Consider the following 18618-nt stretch of genomic DNA (forward strand, 5'->3'; position numbering starts at 1 on the left):
GGCTTTTATATGCATGTCCTGAGAAAAAAACAAAATAAATGTAGGCCTGATTGATCATGTATTCGCTTGCTATGCATAATATAAAAACAGCCATAAATAAGTCAATGGTTTAGCTAGAATTTCTACCACGTTATTTGAAGGTTGAATCAACAACAAGCACGTCTGATAAGAAGACAAACTAAGGATAAAGGTGATAATTCACAGTTTACCGGTGACTTTGTTTCTCCCTTCCAAATAAGTTTGTAACCTTGAGATTTGTTTAAAACATTTATTAGTAGAAAGCGCTCATGATTCCCGCCGCCGCAGTAGAAGTATTGTTTTCAATGAGACTAATAGCAAAACCAGTGTGTGAAAGAAGTTCTTTCAGCTTCATCTGAATTTTATTAATGTGTTCACAGAATAAGCTATACATAAAGATACTAGTACTTCTTATGTTTGATGATAAACACTGTTTGACATATTATGTATCACAATCCATAGTATGAATGAATATTGTAGCACGTAACTTTTCCTGAAACTAATATCGTGTGTAAAGCAAACTGTCCCATGGAAAACCTTTTAAGAAAAAACAAACATCTGTATCTGCATTGTCGCTTAGCAAGGCTTTTGAGTATAAATGTGTAAAATACTATGATTGTTCTGAAACTTGAGCAGTAGGAAACAGTTGTGCAAAGATCTTCAGAACCTGTTGCAAACATACACGATTACAGAGCAGCTGATGATTTGATGGCTTACATTAAAATCAGTGGCTTGTAGTTACTGCATATTTGATATATCGCTGTGCATTAACATTTCGATTGCTTTGTTTTCCAGACCCTATTCCTCCAATCTATGACACCAATAGGAACACTTTTACAAACGTAAACTCACATGTACAAACAACTTATTTCCATGCAGAAATGCATACAAAATACACAAACACACTGAGCTGGGGAGGGGGGGAGACAAACACATACACACTTAGAGGCACAAGGGTACACACATGCAACCTTGGACACATGCAATACTTGTGTTTTTATTCATTGTTTTCTTTGCAGTCATTTTCTAAGACAAACAGCAACATTTATTTGGAATCAAACAACTAAACTACCAAATGGCAAAGGTTTGTGTCAAGACACTGGAGAAGGAGAGGAGCCGAGCTCCCAGTAATCCCTCTCTACACTTTATTTTGCAATACATTCCCTTCTCTAAATGATATACAGAGGACTTTCTGTCCTCAGCAACCACGAATGATTTCCAGTGCCTTCTTTTTGTTCAATCTCCCAACATGAAATAAAGGTACAAAGACATAATTCTTTTCATTCTCTTTACATCACGTACAGTGACGGTTGAGAAACTCCATCGACCACCTCTCACACACACTAAAACAAATCAAGAACAGATTGTGAGGGGAACAAAATCCATCATAGTCTGAAGGGACTCTTCATTCATGATCACACTTTTAGATTTAATGCTGCATTTAAAACATGGGATGTGTTCTTAGTTCAACGAGTGCCACAGTCGCAGTTCGTGACTGTAAGAAGCGTGCCCAGCCACAATCTTCACTGTGGCTGTGTTGTCCAGTGCCACTGAGACCGCAGTGTCTTCCAGATATGCCTTTTATGTTGCAGCAGTCCTCCAGTTCTACAGTGCATAGCAGCATTAACCCATTCCTCTACCACTCTGATTCTTTGAGTCCATTGTTAGTGTAGCTGGTTGAAGCATTGTCTGTGTTTTTTTTCGCTCAGCCCCATCCAGCTGGTGTTGGGGTTTAGGTGACAAAACTGGTTGTGACGCTGGGAGCAGTGGTTGCCCTGCTCTGGCCTTTTCTCCTCTTCCCAATCCCTCCACCTCCACCTCCAGCTCCTCCTCCTCCTCCTCCTCCTCTACCACCATCTTTTCCGTTTCGTCCTCGCCCACGTGCATTCTCCCTCTCTTTCCTGTTTGTGTCATCTTGTCGGCCTCCCTTACTCTTCCTTTCTGAAACAAAAATTCAGAGAAATCACGATTAATGCTAGGTTGTCTTATTTACATTTACATTTAGTTTGGCAGATGCTTTTATCAAAAGTGTGGAACAAGGCAAACAAAAATCTAAGTCAGGGGGAAAACATTAAAGGACACCTTCATTGATTTTGAACTTTTTTCATTTGGATCTAGTTTGGGTAGTACATCTACTTAAATGCCATTAAACTTCCCTCTGACTTCCCTCTAACAACATATCATCTGTTTATTATCTGCTCAGATTATGTCATCTTGTTTTTCATACTATGGAGGTTAGTATTTTCCAGAGCTCCTCCAAAAACTCCTCCAGGTGATTTTCAGTTAGAAGCAGAGAAATGTTTAAATATAAGAAAGTCAGAGGGAAGTTTAAAAGCATTAATGTACATTTACACACTAAACTAAAGCCATAGAAAGCAAGTTGGTAATTGTTGAAGTTGCCCTTTCAAGCAAAGTGCTGTCAGAAGACGTGTTACCATTTCATTAGAAACAAATACAAGATAGATTTTTTTTTTGTAGGGTTTTTTTAAAAAGATGTTAGTGCATTGGAAGTGAGGCTGCTAAGTGTGCAGTGTTTGGTAGCTTGATCCACTGTTGTGGCAACACTGAGCTGAAGAGTTATTTCACATGATTGGATGTTGTATGTAGAAATGCCTCTGCTTGACTACTCAAAAATCCAAAACTTTAATTCTGGGAAATAATAAAAGATCAGAATGTGTAGTAGTTGTTGTGGGGCTTTAAACACAACCAAAACCAAATTTTAATCTTTCAAAAATATTAATTCATTCATTAAGTCATAATGGAATCCTTGCTGACGATATATGACCAGTGTGCCCCAACTTCATAGGACCGAAAAAAAAAAAAGACAGATCTAAACACTTAAAAATTAGTTTACTTGTCCTGTTGATTGATCAAGTAATCAGTCCACCACTCTGTTCAAGACTAAAATATGTCAACATCTTTTAGACTAATTGCCATGAACATTTGTGCAGACTTCTCCTTTGATATTCTCTTAGTTTTTCCTCTGGTGCAACCATCACATCCCAAATTTAATTTGTCTGGTACTAAAACTAATAGCAATCCCATTTTACATGGTTGACCTTATACCTGACATTCATTCAAGTTCTGCCCCAAAGACACTTTACACTCTGTAATCTTTTTTTTTTTCTATTTTAAGAGCTATTCAGTATATAAAACCACACACATACAGCTACCCTGTCTCCTCTCTGCTGATATGCTTACATTAGGATTCACACTTATCACACATTTTAAGAGCATAATTGCTCTCTAAATATAAACCAGCACAGTGTAGTTAATGTCCCCGAATAGTCCAATCAAGAAAGATAAGAGCTTAGTTAAGATGACGATTTTAAAAAATTGCACGTTTGGAGCACTCAGGACAGTTAAGTGACAGTAATTCCTGTCACATAAATCAGCTTGAAATCACTTCTGAAATAATGAGTTAAACATTGTCAAGGGCCCAGTAATGGCCCATAAGGATGTGCAGAGCTGACAAAAAGTGGAACTGGGCATTGTGTCTAGTGTCAGATGAGTATTGTTTAGGCAGCACTCAAAAGTATTCGGTTTTGTATATCGGAGGGAGTGTAGTTACGCTGGAGGATGTTTGTTATGAACTTGTGCATTGAGAGTCTCTGCACATTCGGGAAACTGACTGAACACATGCCAAGGGCTGTACAGTGTCCACGACACAGCTGACAATAGCAGGGCTTATGGCGCCACCGTGTTTGTCTACTGCCCAGCAGTACTAACCGTAGGTCTGTGTTTATTTCTTTTCCAGGATTTTTAAACTTGTTGTATAAACAGTTATGATTCTTTGGGGTAAGTGCATACTCCAAAAAACAAAAAACTCAGGGTACAATGTTGCTCAAATTTCACCAAAAAGGATTTCTACACAGCCAGTGTGAATGTACGGTGATGAAGTGGATGTGATGTAGTTGAATGTGGACAGACTTAACACGAAAATATTTATTCACCACAAGCCCATGTAGGGTCACAGTTGTTTTACTGTCAACTGAGAAGTGAAATGTTTAGTCCCACACAGTAGTACATAAACAGGAATATATAATCTTTTTTTGAGCACTATTAATGCCAAAACATCACTGAAAACTAATTTGGGGAGTTGCCTCACATTGTACAGTATAAGGAGAATGTACGTCCGAAACGTATGTCACGTATGTGTCGCCTCATCAAACAGACATGGCCTCTAAAAGGTAGTCACCCAAGAACATGAATTGAATCATAGTCAATTGTATTTAGCTTTTTTAAAATATTTAGAAAAACAGACCAAAATGAGCGATTGCATAAATATTCTCCCCTTTAAAAGTGATTCACTTAAATCATCAGTGGGGCAGCCAGCTGCTTTTAGAAGTCACACAGTCAGTTAAATGGTGATCACCACAGTGCTGTGAATATGATTCAAGGACTGCAGTATGAAAACACCTGTATCAACAGCTGCTTTTCCATCTCAACCACAAAAGCCTGTAGCTCCTTCGGAGAAGTGAAATTTGGTGGCTGTCGTCATCCACGTCTTTGCCCTAATTTTTATTTTTTATTTTTCATTTATTCTCGTCCTCCTGTTCCTGCTCACACACATACATACACAATATCACCTGGCCACTCCCTACATGCCCTCAGTCACATGCCACATAATGTGCGCTTCAAAGTCTGCCCGGCAACAGCACCAATTTATGCCAACCTGAAAGATGTGCTCAACAAAGACTGCTATTAAAATCCTCAGTTGTTTATCAGCTGATGATGATCAGGGTTACAAAAGTTTCCCCAAGCTTGCCGCTATCTAAAAACGGCACACTGGCATGGCCAAATGGGGTGCACCTACTCACACATTACGGCTGCCCTCCCACTTTGTTCCTTGTTCATTTTCCCTCTCCTGCCATCAGCCACACCCGTGATCAGCTGCAATTCCTCACTCAATCAAGCCTCATTATTTAAACCCCTTGCTCACATTCAGCCCCTGGTGATCACTTTTTTTTTTAACAAGCATATAATATTGAGCAGCAATACATTAAAGGTCTATGAATGAGGCATAGTGAGCAAAAGTGGAGCCTGAGGGAAGTAAAGGGTCCTCAAGTGCACTTTGCAGCTTCTGAGTTGATGGGTTTACTATGTAAGGACTTAGATACTTCTGACAAATCACTAATGGAGCCGAGAGGGGGACTCCATCAGTTTGACAGCTCTGATTGCACATCTGCTGCATCCAAGCTAAACAGTTATGCCTGACGAATGCAATAACACTTCCAGAAAATTCTGTTTTCGTGTGAGACCCTTTTGTGGAGCTTCAGGAAAAGCGGGCGGGGGGGAATCAAGACAAAGCGTGAGATCTGCAGACCACTAAATCACTAATGTTATACAATGTCTGCCCCCTGTGTTTTATTTAGCCAGCCTGCCAGCCAACTCCCACGGATGAATCCACAGCTGTGTGAGTTTACCCGATTGAACTGGTTCACTGAAGTCATGGTACCATCACCCATTTACCTTACAGAGCAAAATTAATTCCTGTTCATCTTTGAAGTAAAATGACTTATTCTCATACAATGAAGGAAACACAACGGAGTAAAAAAAGTCAGCTGGCCATTTCACAACCCAAAAAGAATTCATCGCTTGTGACGTGATGCCTCACGTGCCATCCTAGGCTTTCTGATGTGAGCCACCACTGCTCCAAGGTAATTGGACAACATAGCGGCTTTTATAGGGCAGTTTATAATATTTCACTGTTAATTGTTCTTCTGAACCGAGTGGAATGGAATTCTTTCCATGATGCAGCCATTGGAGTGCATTTGCTTCTCATTTCTCAAGGTGTCCTGACACAACATATCCAACTAAGAGCCCCCCCTCCTCACTGAGCAATTACACACTACATAGCTTCCTTCCCTCTAGACATGACCACAGATCTATATAGGACAATGTCAGATCATATAAAGCTCTTTAGGGTCAGATCACCAAAGAAACTACTGAGTGGAAGATTGTGCTGGAATATGCAATCACCCTCCATGTTTGCTCACATATATGCTGGCATATCATGTTGCAATTTCTGTACAGTTGCCAACACTGTGCAAATATTATGCAATGCTTCTGATGTGCCACAAATCCCCTAAGCGTGCCACCATCCAATAAAGGCTTAAAATACTGCTTGTTTACAGTTCTCTTAGCCCTTGTAATTGTTTTTCCAACACTGGTTAAAACTGGTTAATTCTGCAAAACAAAATATTTTACGGTGACGTTTAGAGATACACAGATTAAGGTTTATCATCCCAGCATTGCTGCTGGTAAATTTTTTATATCTTTCACTGCTACAACAAAGTTTTAAAAAGCAAATACTCAGGATCATTGCTGGTTTTGTTGCATTTTTCATCTAATAAAGTCTGAACCAAACCTGTCATTTCTTAGCCTCAGCTGCACATGAGGCCAAGAACAACCACTAAAGTTGTGAAAGTTGATAATGGCCATTGACTGGGACTAGAATGACTGGTATCCTGCTGTGTGGCTGATAAAGGTCCAAGCACACATGTTAGTGCTTCATGCTTCAGTGGTCCTTAAAACAAATAATCCTATCTACTGTAGCTCTGATCCTTGTCCAGCTTTGCAGTGCGTATGTTCGCCCTTCATCTGCTTGGCTCGATGGAGTTTATTGTTTACATGCTGTGAAGTCAAGAAATTCTGTATCCTTCTGTGATCTCAGCCAAACTAAACCCAATCAACACGCTGCGGGGAACACACACGGGCGGGAATGCAAGTCTGTGGATGTTGAGTAATGGTTCCATCAGTCATCATTTAAACTGGTCAAAGCTTTTCATGAAGCGCAGAGACTTTGCTGCATGTTCAAATGTATTTGATTTGAGCTTTAGTTGTGAATTAGCAGTAATTTCGGTACGGTACGTGTCTTTATTCGGTTTGTGTTTGTGTTTACCTCTCACACAGGGCGTCTTGGTCACAACACACTTCCGTCTCTCTGTCAGTGATGTGCAGTTCTGGGAGGGCACAAAGGACACCGGAGAGGTGTCTGGGCTGTGAACCTGCAGAAGGGGTACACGAAACCGAGATTGCGAGCCTTTCTTAAATCCACATGTTTTGTTCTTCTTCATGCAGGAACTCCACTGGCTCCACTCGCCAAGTTCGCACTCCAAAGCACGCTGACCTGGGGGGGAAAAATTGAAGGTGGTGAGTGAATGGTTCACAGTTCCAACTTCTCACATTTGTTTTGCAGCCTTCAAGTCTGCCTTTTACAGCTTAGCACAGGGTAATGAGTTTAAGTCATTTCCCAGTCTGAAAGCTATTTTTTCGTTTGTTTGTTTATTGACTAGAAAGGGACAGATTGAGAAGGGTCCTACAAAACTGAAAATTCACAAAAGCATTTGGCTGTTACTGTTGGATACTGTATTTCAAGACAATAGCTACTTTTTAAGGAAACATTTCTTTTCTCAGGGTCAAGCTAAAGTGTCAGCATCATTTCTAACTTATATTAAATTTATTTCAAGAAACATAAAAGCATGTAAAGAAAATGTCAAGATATTTTGTTGTTGTTACTCAAGAGTTCACATCCTATTTTCTAGTCTGGCAAGTTTGCTGCTCAGATAGTTAATTATAGTTCGTATATTATAAGAGGTAGCCCAGAAAGAAACGTTAAATGTCACTCACCGACACATTCCATGGTGTCATTGACTGTGCGCTGTCCTGGAGGACAGCTTACATAACATCGCCCACTGTGTGAATACAAGCCCTCCTTACATTTTGTGCAAAAATTGCGATTGAAACATGCTTCACAATTGTCTATTTTACATTCTGAAAGACACAAGAGAGACAGAAAAAACAGAGGATCAAATGAAAACGTCATAGAAGTTCAGGCAAAGTATGAATGGGTCCTAATCATATCATTTACCTCATAAAAACTAGTAGATATGCAGACATCTCGATTCGTTTAATGAGGTATTCAATACATTTTTGGCTTACACATACATGCAAATGGTTGTCCAGAGAGAGGACAAGAGGAAGTTGAATTTTATTTTTTCAGAGAGATTTATTAGTAATCTAACAACACAGGGTCTTTTTAGGGGGAGTAACACTCTTCTCTTAAAAACACATGCACCACAGGCCTTGTGCTTTTTGGAAAGCAACAATGAACGAGTACAGCCAGAAGTGTATCACTTCACTGGATTTCTCAAAAGTGGGTTTCTCCACACCTCAGCCTCATTAAATTCTCTGACTCTCCAGTAAAACAAACAACTTCTTGAAATTTGGATAATTACAAACACAGGAGGATAAAAACCAGACATCTTAAAAGACTCCCAAAAGCCCTGGCTTCCTCATGAAAGGCACTTCCTTATTCCCATCACTCACTACATCTGAATTAACCTCCCTGAAAACAGCAGTGAAAGATGGAAGTCCGTGTGTCAGTGGTCCTATATGGGAAACATATTGAGATCCAGGCTCATCGTGTTCATGTGTGCTGAAGTTAAGAATGTTTATTCTGCAGCTGGTGCTATGCCAAGCGTAGAAATCCATCACTGAGATCTTTAAGTTCTTGCCTTCTGCTCCCAATTACTATTTTTAAGCCCTTGACAGTTAAATGTGACAGTCCTGACATTTGTAGCTCTATAATGTAAGACAAATGTTGCTAACAAGATATTCTAGGATGACATAAAGTCAGATGACTGGATAATAACCCAGGTTAGCCACTGAGGGCCTCCAAAGAGAATTTGTTGAAGAAATTCATTCCTCTCTGCTAAAGGATTAATTTGGTGACATTCTAATATTTAATTAAAGTGAAAAACACTGAGATATAATTGAATTGTGCAAAAAACACCAAGTAAGATGTAATTACTTTAGAAAAAGATACAAAGTCTCTTTTGTACCTCTCATTATCACAGTTGTAAAGCACAAGATCCACTAATCACTATTAAATACTCCATGTTTACAACCTACCTTCTAATGACACATGCAAGTACAGTATAGCTTATTTCACAGACCTCTTTCCCTTAGTCATTGCTAGTATACATTTCAAATTTCAATTAATCAAAGTCATCAATGTATTTAATTTAATTTATTTAATTAAAAATGAAAGTAGTTTTAATTTCCAGAGGTTTTACATTCTCATCCAAATTTCCATGTTGCCTTCTGCATCTTTGCTTTTATTTACTCATTTTATTTCTTAATATTGTACTTATATTGTATGTTCTATTTAGGAAGCTAACACCAAGAACCAGTCTTTGTATGTTTGCATACCAATAAAACAGATTTCTGATTCTGAAATAGTACCATCATCCATACTGTGGCATCTGAATAATTACAGCTGCTTTTTGCAACATCCTTAAACCTGATAATATTTGCTCTGTTTACCTGCTTTGGGATTGTGTAAACCTTTTCTCAGAAAACATTATTTAGCACATCTGATAGTTATCAGGAGATGCACTGTAGGAATTGGCAGTCAAGCAAAAAGTCTTGAAAGAGAAGAGTAACCACCATGTGTCTCCCACATTTGGACGGAGTGCACTGTATCTGCCCACCAAATATGTATACTAACTGTTACTGTACACTTGCTACACTGCCTACAGATATACAGAATGTACATGATGCATTATTCGAATAAGGTTTGTAAAAACAAAGGCATAACATACATGAGCTGTGGCCTTGCACGAACCCTGCACATGAAGGCCAAATGAAAAACACAGACATCCTCTTAAAAAGAGACAAACAACAATGCATTAGAAATGTTTTTGTTGGGATTTTGTTGCAATTCTGTTTTCTGCCCACACATAAGAAGAAACAGACAGCAGGCTGATGTGCTGGCTCTCATCGGCTAAAAGTACGAGACCGGTGCCACGAGAGCCAGATAAGTAAGTCTGGTATTGTGGCCACCCTTTGACCCACCTTCCAAATTAACAAAAGATGCCTATAACCAACCAATTAAGATCAAATTAAAAATCCAGTTGAGCAAATTGTTAGCTGTTGTTTATGGCTATTCCATGCCCTTTCCCATATATATAATAACTACTGTAGCAACACATCAATTTCATCAAGTGGCTCATTATTATTGAAAATGTCCCTGTTAGTGTGCATTTAATAATAAGCATGTCGATTTTATCGACCCACGTGCAGTAATATAGAGATTAATACAAGACAAATGAGCAGGGTGTCCCCCTATATTGTAACAGGAAATGATGAACCAAAGAAACAGATCATTTACACTCATGCAAGTTGGATTTGACATAAGGTGTCGTTTTCTCACAGGGAATACGAGATGTGCTTACTTACACATCCTGTTCATGTACCACTGACACTTTCTGCTTCTACAAGAAAAAGCAAAACTCACGGGAGCATCTGTTGTTTCCTTCGGGGTTCCTCATACCAAAGTATCCCATAGGACAGGAGGCGAGGCACACACCTATCTGACGGATGTCATTGCGCTCCAGGAAGATGAAGAGCTTGGGCTTACATTTAATGCAGCCGTTATACTCAGAGCATCGGTCACAGCCTTTGGGACAAGATGGTGGCCCCTCAGTACTAACTGTGGAAACATAAGGTAAACAGAGAGAAAATGAACAGCTGGGTTGATGGAGGAAACAGCGTGGTGCACCATCACATAAAAACAAACTGTTTCCAGCCATGTATGGATTTTGATGAGGAAATAAAAGCAGGTAGTTGTCAACACTCTGCTCCAAAAACACCACCAGGGAACCGAATATTTGCTGGTATCCCTACAGATCGACAAAAGAAAAGAACTCGGCAACGCTGGTTAACTAATGGAAGAAACGTTTTTATTATACTAACACGTTTCGGCACAGGATAATGTAGTCAACCAGCGTCGTCGAGTTCTTTTTATTTCTGGTTTCACTAATACTTGAACACCTTGTTGACTGGTGAAGCAGCGACAGCACACCTCTCTCACAGAATCTCCATGGATACAGCCATAAACCTGCCAGCATTTTATCGCTCCAACAAGCAGGGGTTAATGCTCGCAGCTTAGTCTAACAGAGGCCATGCCAAACATCTTTGAACAGTTACTCACTGTTTACTTCAAACTGCTTGCTGGAGATCCTTAACAGATTTTCATTAGGAGAAACCCGGGTAATTGGGGCTGACAGACAAGCCAGTCAAAATCAGGCAACTAACGTCACAGAGGGCCTCCACTGGGGTCAGTTAGATATTCGGTATTCGAAAACTGCGATAATGACAGACATGGCTGAGAACACAGACGGTATCGGCAAAGTTCTTCTATGGTGATACTAGCCACAAAGTATCCCATGTCCTCCATTTCGAAAGGCACTGAAGATGCACTTCCCTCCCTTGTATTTCCTGGCTTACACATTAATGCAACTCTTCCAAAATGGCAAAAACGTGGTGCACACAACGATTAATCTAAAACACTTCTAGGAAAAGTGTGGCAAAGTGCGCACCCTTTTTCTAGGAGCTATTCAGAAAAAACAAACCACAGTCGTCTGAGTTGATTTACAATCCTCTGCCGTATCAACTCTATATACACACTTTCACACAGGCATCCATCTGGTCTCCTGTCTCCCTGAAATAAGTTGGACTGTTAAAAAAAAAAAACAACTTTAAAAGGGTTCTCCTATCAACAGATTACACCACACCTGGGTCACAGTAACCTCAAGTACTGCGGTTACTGCCATGTATTGCACAATATCACTAATAATGACAAAGTAATGACTCAGGGGAGTAATATTTAACCACAGAAGAGGAGCGTGTATGAATCTGACAATGTGATGTTGTAAACTGTTTGTTACATAGCAGAAGGTCTGTGCTGTCTAAAGCATTGGGATGAATACTGTCCTCTCTGATAGCTTGAGGTTTATAGTTGCATTACACTGAATTCAGCCCCAGCAGGAAAAAACAACCTATCATCAGCTCTTTGCCATGGGAGATATTTTAAGAAAAAAAACACAGCCTGATGGCAATAAAGACATAGAAGCTGTAAATCAGACATGTAAACTCCTCCTTGAGTGACTGATGCTTTGGAGGATGTATATGGTCAGTGACCCAAATCCTTTTGTCCTTCCTCCAGTTGCACATAACAAACTGAGACAGCATATAACATGTATGCATGTGAACAGCTATACAGTTTATTTCATTTTTATGACACAAACTTCTTCCTTTGCAGTATGTTTGATTTCAATAACACCACATCTGTTCCTGCAGCCAGACGCTGTATTACATAAATTCTGGTTCACAGCGGTTGGGGCGAGCTTGGCATTGGCTAAAAGCTCCTTGTGTGTAAAGGAAGAATTATTTCAAAGCTGATGGTAACACCAGCGCTGAGGCTCTCAGGCCAGAGATATACTGCATGTCGGCCTAAGCACCGTCTTTGTGGTTGCGTGAGGTCAGAAAAATGCTTACAACAACAGCGGCAGCATGGTCCAGTTGAGAGCTTACAACTGTCAGGTACTCATTCCATTATGTGCCCACAGAGCCAGACACACAAAAAAGAAATGGCTTTGAGGACGAATCCATCAAAAACCCCACTATAAACAATTCTAATACCCATAAGAGTTTTACATAAACTGAGAGAAGCATAATCTTAAAAAGAGAAAGAAACATGAGCCATTCAGGAGAAACACTGAACCTAACATAACCCCCCCAGGAAAAACAAATGAGAATGATGAGAAGATAAACAAAATGTTATTGTTACTTTGCTTGTTAAATGTTTATGAGACATCCACCACTGTGACTCAGAACCGCAGAAAGGAAAGGCGGCAGTGCTGAAGAGGAGGAAAATCAAAACAAACCAAGTGAAGGGAGAGAACTCACCTCGTATGTGTCTTCTTGCCTTGGAGAACTTCTGAACATCGCCATGACCCATGGAACTTAGGAATACCATTGCTAGTGCCAACAGTCCCAGCTGCATAGTCCCTGTTGCCTTCACGGCCACGCAGGGTCCCCCCCTGCAGCCAGATGGATCAGGTGGGGGGGCCCCCTTCCTCTGTGGGACAGGTGGATCCCTCTGCTGCTAGGATGGGTGATCCCTCCTCTCTTGTGTGGTACTGCTCTCTTTCTCTCTCACCCTTTTCCCCCCCTCCTCCTGTCTCTTTGTTTTTTCCACTCTAGTGGCTGCTGCGTTCGGAAGTCTGCGTAGTGGAGGGTGATGTTGCAGTTGTATGTCCAAACAAGCCTGAGGCACGACAAGCCATCACAATGGTGGAGTAGACAGAGCAGGGCTGTACTAAATGGAGGAGGGGGGGGGGCGGGGAAGGTTGAGGGGTTGCACAGAGAATTAAGAGGAGGAGATACTGAAGTGGAGATTGTCGAACTTCTGGTGGTTCAACCCATGAAGATTGGGGTGAGCTGGCAGAGAAGCACGACACCAGCTGTGTGAGGATGGTCAGTGAGTGCTTGAGCTCATAAGTGTTGTGTTCAAGATGCTCTAAGGAGGCGCTGAAATAAGTCCTTACAGACTGCGAAAAGATGGAGGCTGGTTCTGGACTGTGTGTGACAACACATCTACAAGTACCACGGCCTGCTGAGGGTTGAAAACAGAAAACAGAAGAGGGTGTTAAAGGTGAAGATAATAGTGGAGGAACGGGTTAAGATGCATGGAACCACAACATTAATACCACCTGTTGGTTTTAATACAAAAATAAATCATTATTATAGAAATATTATGAACCTTGATGTATCAATATGGGTTTACCACCTGTGAGCACATAAAATAGTTAAAATCGGCTCCATTTTTACCAACACTTATCTTTAAATTACTGTACATTTTACAATAATTACCATAATAACTATTATTTCAAATACATAGTTTTCATTGTACTTTAAGTTAAAATGTAGATAATCTGCTTTGACCTTTTGCTTGAATAAAAGATTAGAACCTTTTTTAGGCAATATTCCAGATCTTTTGGGGCCTTGTTACAAATTTTTATTAGTAATTTAGTTTAAAAGGTGCGATTGTAAGTATGTTTTGTAGCCTTTCTGCAAAACCAGGCTGGATTCTTGAATCCAATCTTGATCTGGATTTTTGACCAAGCTGGATTCTTAATCTGATTACAGTTTTTATGCTATAGGCTAAGCCAACCACTTTCAAGCTGTAGCATATCACACAGACATTTACTTACTCAGACTAGCAACATTAATATCTAATCTAGTTCCTAAACTGTCATTCTTGTCTAATATGGCTGTAACTCAGTTAGTAGAGCAGTCGTCAACGAACCACACGGTCAGTGGTTGGACTCCTGGTACTCCTGGCTACAAACTGAAGTGTCCCTGGGCAAGACACTGAACCCCGAAGTTGTCCCTAGTGTCTGCTAGTTACTTGTAAGTGGCTTTGGATAAAAGCATCTGCTAAATGACTAATTCTAACTGTAATACATACTTTTATCCTAACATCAGAGATCTCTGTAATCTGAAGAGCTAAACTCACGACCGGCCAATTCAAGGGATCAATCACAAAACAAAACAACTAACAATCACAACCACTTTTGGGTCGGGGCATTTCAAGCTGTATTTAGACTTGGATGATGAATTGAGCATGTTTATCCTTTGAAAATACAGAGTAGTCAACTCTCTCTGGGAAATGCAACACGCGCTCAGACTGAAGGCCTTTGTCATATCCACTGCTGAGATCTTTTTTAGATAGTGTCATACGCTGCCTGTATTTACAGCTCTTGTGTGAAGAGGACACGTAGAACATGTTCGGATCTTAGCTATGGGAGGTCCTCCCTCGCAGCTCAATAAAGAAAAATAGGACCATATTTGGCTGTTGGTTGTGGCTTTGAATCACACTACAGACCATGCCATTTGGTGTGTCTAAACATTTCTGCAAGCGACATTGCATTCTTTGTTAATCGAAAAGTACAAAAATAAAAATCACATACACTAGGATTTACTTGGAAATACAAAGGTTACAAAGTAACATGTAAGGTATTTTATTTTTATCTGATGCACAATGATGTAAGAACTCATATAGTTTTCCAGTCCTTGTCTAAAGAGTCTTTCTCTACTCAGGGACTGAAAATTAGGTAAAGAGGTATTAAAGGGATCACAGTATCTCGTCACAGTATCTCGTCACGTCTCTGACACGTCAGTCATACCCTGTTGAAACACACGTAAATCCACACTCGTGTGGGGGTTGGTTTTTCCAATGAATGCAATTCTATAGCAATAATTTACACTTTTTTCTGAATTACATAGAGGTCCTAACAGAGCAGGGGAGCACTTGGAGCTTCTCCTATTTGGGAAACGCTTCAGACTCTCTTCCCCACCACTAAGTTTATTTACTTCTTAACGTTTAATGACTCACAATGTCATCAACACCTCTGAGCTAAAGTCATATTTACAGAAAAGAGCCAAAAAAGTGGCACAGCCAGTCATCTCCAGCACCTGTTTGTTACTTGAGAGAGAGCGATGATTAGAGAACAGGACATGCTAAGACTCTGGATCCCTCAGAACTCAACCTTTCCAGCACTGAGTAACTCAAGACATGTGCAAGAGATTCTTTCATAACCCGGCACTCCTACGACTCTGTGCAACCTGCCAAAAGCCCACCTCAGCCTATCCATATCTGCTCTCACACGCTATGGAGATAAGAGACAGGATTGGGCTGTTAACATACCGAGAAAACTGATTGTTCTACTCCTAATCCACCTTCATCGCACTGCCCTTTATTCAGCACGGGACATAACAAACACTCATCTCATCAGGCAACTGTGGCATCTGTATATTGTGTAAGTTTTCTGCACCTTCATCCATTTAACTAAGAGCCTTTCTTCACCGTCAGCCACATGCAGCTGAGTCCAGTGAACCTAAGCCCTGCTCATCAAATAGTCAGGAGATTAAATTGCCCCCGTTGTAAGTTCTAAGTTTGATCTATTAATTATTCACGCACTGAAAGGGAGCTCCCACCCTGGGTATTCACTGAACTCAAGAAGGTGCCACAACTCTGAGCTGAAACGCTACCTGTCGATGAACTTTCTGCTCGTGGCTGAACAAAGATCATCGGCTTGTACAATATGAGCTATGAACTAAAGCCTCAGTCAAACACAAACGTAATGGGAAGAAGGTGGTGGTAGCATTTGCAATGTGCAACAAGTTTGAGACACAGCAGACAAATAAAGTACATGGGAATGACAAAAATGTTGGAGCCAACGTTCAGCTGCAGCTTGGCCCCACATTAACCTCAAAACCCTCTTGTTTTCAAACTGAAATTATTTTTAAGTGGTATGTGCCACACGGACACCAAAAACAGACATAGTGGTAAATTATGGTTTTTAAATTGGTACTTTTTGCTCCCCGAATCTGGCTGCTTGTGTGCGCGAGGAACAAAGCGACAGGAATTTTGTGGGTGACTTCACTCAGCACTTTCACATTCAGTTTATTTGTAAAATCCCTGGTGTTGCCTGCCAACTTAGAGCACAATGAAAAACAAAAAGGGAAGAGCATTAAGAGATGATGCAACAGTAAAAGGGAATTAGAAAATGAGGTGCTGACTGAGGCTATCAGTAGAAGAACAGAGCATCATCCTCATGTATGCACTCATGCTCTCAACACCAGTTTATCTAAATCTATAAGCTGCACATCCGCCTTAGCTTTCTGAACTGAGTGGAGAAACACCAGGCTGCACCACCAGGGCACACACAGAAGCCTCGATGCTTTTTGGTAATCGCTTCCCCAGCTCTGCGGCTTAGAGAGTTCAGGAAGTGAGAGGTCAAATGTGCAGCTGAAACATACTAAACACTCGGAGAGGAGCGTCGCTGGCCACCCCCCTCCACACAAACCACCACCTGACACTGTTGTTTAACGTTTTCATCTAGGTTCAAAGCCCGCACAGCTCCAGCAGTCAGAGGGTTGATCCTGTACAGGTCAGCTGAACCAAGTTCAACACACCATGCTGGATTACAGCTGTTTGCATTGCGTTGCTCTTCAAGGAGACAGAAAATCTAGTGCAGATCCCTGTCTTTCCCCAGTCCTGCACCTCTGCTGTCACGTCAGTGTCCTGTTGTTTTTCCGAATCCCTCCCTGTCTGCCCATCACTTTGAAGCTGGGGAGGCTGATATTTATCCAGCTCCAGTGGATGACCAGAAGCTATAGTCTAACGTGTGTGTTTAATATTAAGTCTGGTATTATTTCACTCCTTTGCCTAAATAGTAACATTGGAAATCAAAGAATAACTTAGACTCTAGCTGTGTCTAAGTGAAAGTGTAGCTCAGAATCTAGTTTTTTAAAGGGGCAATGTTACTGGTTGCAAAATCATTAATCATTTAAATAATAATAACAATAAGTTTGGGATAGAATAAAGTAACTTTGACACAAACTAATTTGTAGATGCAGATTTGTTTTTTGAAAATCACTGTTAAAACAAAAAAGTGAGCCTACCTGTTGTTCGGAGTCCTTAAAGCAGTGCTGTTCATTGAGTGGTCGGGACTCGGTTTCCTTTTTTACAAGGGAAAATCCGTTACTTATTTGCTCACAAAAAAACTCCTCCTACAGGATACCCCCATGCAACTTTTCTGTCATCACTTAAAAAGACAGATAATTTCTCTTTTTTTCACATCTGTCACAATTTTGAGGCAACTCCCCTCGTAGGCGGTGGAGAGGATGCATAATGTTCAACGGATTAAAAAATGAATCCCTCCAATTAAATATTATGACTGTGCATGGAAAAATATGGATGTATGCCGCTGAAATTTGCCAGTCTGACTTTTTGGTCGTCTTCTGGAATAAGGAAGCGTGTGAAGCACTGAAACTCCCGCGAGTTGCTCTCTTTAAATCCACTTTGCTGCGTCGAGCCGCATCCAGCTCCGACAAGTAGAGTCACAAAACCGTGATATTTGCATCCAAACCCCAGAGCTGCCAGCGGGCCTTAGAGGCCCCACCCCCTCAAATTCTCACTGAGACATAAAAAACCTGCGCAGGAGTTGCTGTTAAACAGAGGTGTCTTAAGTGCTCAGTCTCTATATTCAACAGAAGTGTGAGGAGCTACTTCCCAGGGGAAAATACTGCATAATTATCCATAAAGCTTATCCTGTTAGGGGTCTCTGGGGGCTGGATCCGATCCCAGCGAGAGACGGCATACACCCTGGATATGTCATAAGTACAGGCTCTGAAATATGCTAAGAGTATAAAAGTACTCCAGTACAAAATATATTAGAACAGGACCGAAGTTAAAGCTGTCAGTAACATCTTATTCAGATTTATTTCACAATCTTTCAAATGTGGGGGGGAGTTTTCTCACATTATGCTCTTCCATGTGATCAGTTCATAATAACACAGCATCATTTAATAGCTGATTGTGTTTTTTAATACCAGTTCACATCTGCAAAAAATAGTCTAAAAGAAATGTTCACATTTTGTATACAAATTGCAGTTTTATTCACACTGTTATTTGTCCATTATGCTAGAAAACGGTGGGTTAAAAATGTCATTAATTATGAGACTATTATAAGATTTAAGTGACTGTGTTACTGCAGTACAAATTCTGAAATACTTTAAAGCAGAGGTGATGAACAGTCAAATGGTGACGGGATTTGCTTAACATCCAATTCTGTAAGTTATTAGTGTTGGATTCCATGGATTCCAGGCATTTTGCTTTTCAACGTGTTTATGGAGCCTATCATTTTACACGTTGTACCTCTTCTATCAGTTTATCCGTTCTAG

At 40.5% G+C, this 18618-nt stretch overlaps 1 protein-coding gene across 3 annotated transcripts; it reads right to left on the reverse strand.

The window, feature by feature from the left end:
• Window positions 1-345: 345 nt before the first annotated feature.
• On the reverse strand, window positions 346-17789 carry rspo1 (R-spondin 1). 3 transcript variants are annotated; one of them, XM_067511548.1, is made up of 6 exons: window positions 17338-17789; window positions 12775-13480; window positions 10322-10516; window positions 7651-7794; window positions 6923-7150; window positions 346-1955 (listed from the first exon to the last, which is right to left on the reverse strand). In XM_067511548.1, exons 2-6 carry the CDS (start codon window positions 12869-12871, stop codon window positions 1642-1644), a joined length of 978 nt encoding a protein of 325 aa, XP_067367649.1. In that variant the 5' UTR covers window positions 12872-13480; window positions 17338-17789; the 3' UTR covers window positions 346-1641. The 3 variants fall into 3 exon arrangements, with proteins under 3 accessions (XP_067367649.1, XP_067367648.1, XP_067367650.1); XM_067511547.1 differs by having other exon boundaries at window positions 12775-13483; XM_067511549.1 differs by having other exon boundaries at window positions 346-1959; window positions 12775-13483; window positions 17338-17786.
• Between the last annotated feature and the right edge of the window lie 829 nt (window positions 17790-18618).

The sequence above is a fragment of the Channa argus genome, chromosome 7 (assembly GCF_033026475.1).
Source record: "Channa argus isolate prfri chromosome 7, Channa argus male v1.0, whole genome shotgun sequence".
Lineage (NCBI taxonomy): Eukaryota > Metazoa > Chordata > Actinopteri > Anabantiformes > Channidae > Channa > Channa argus.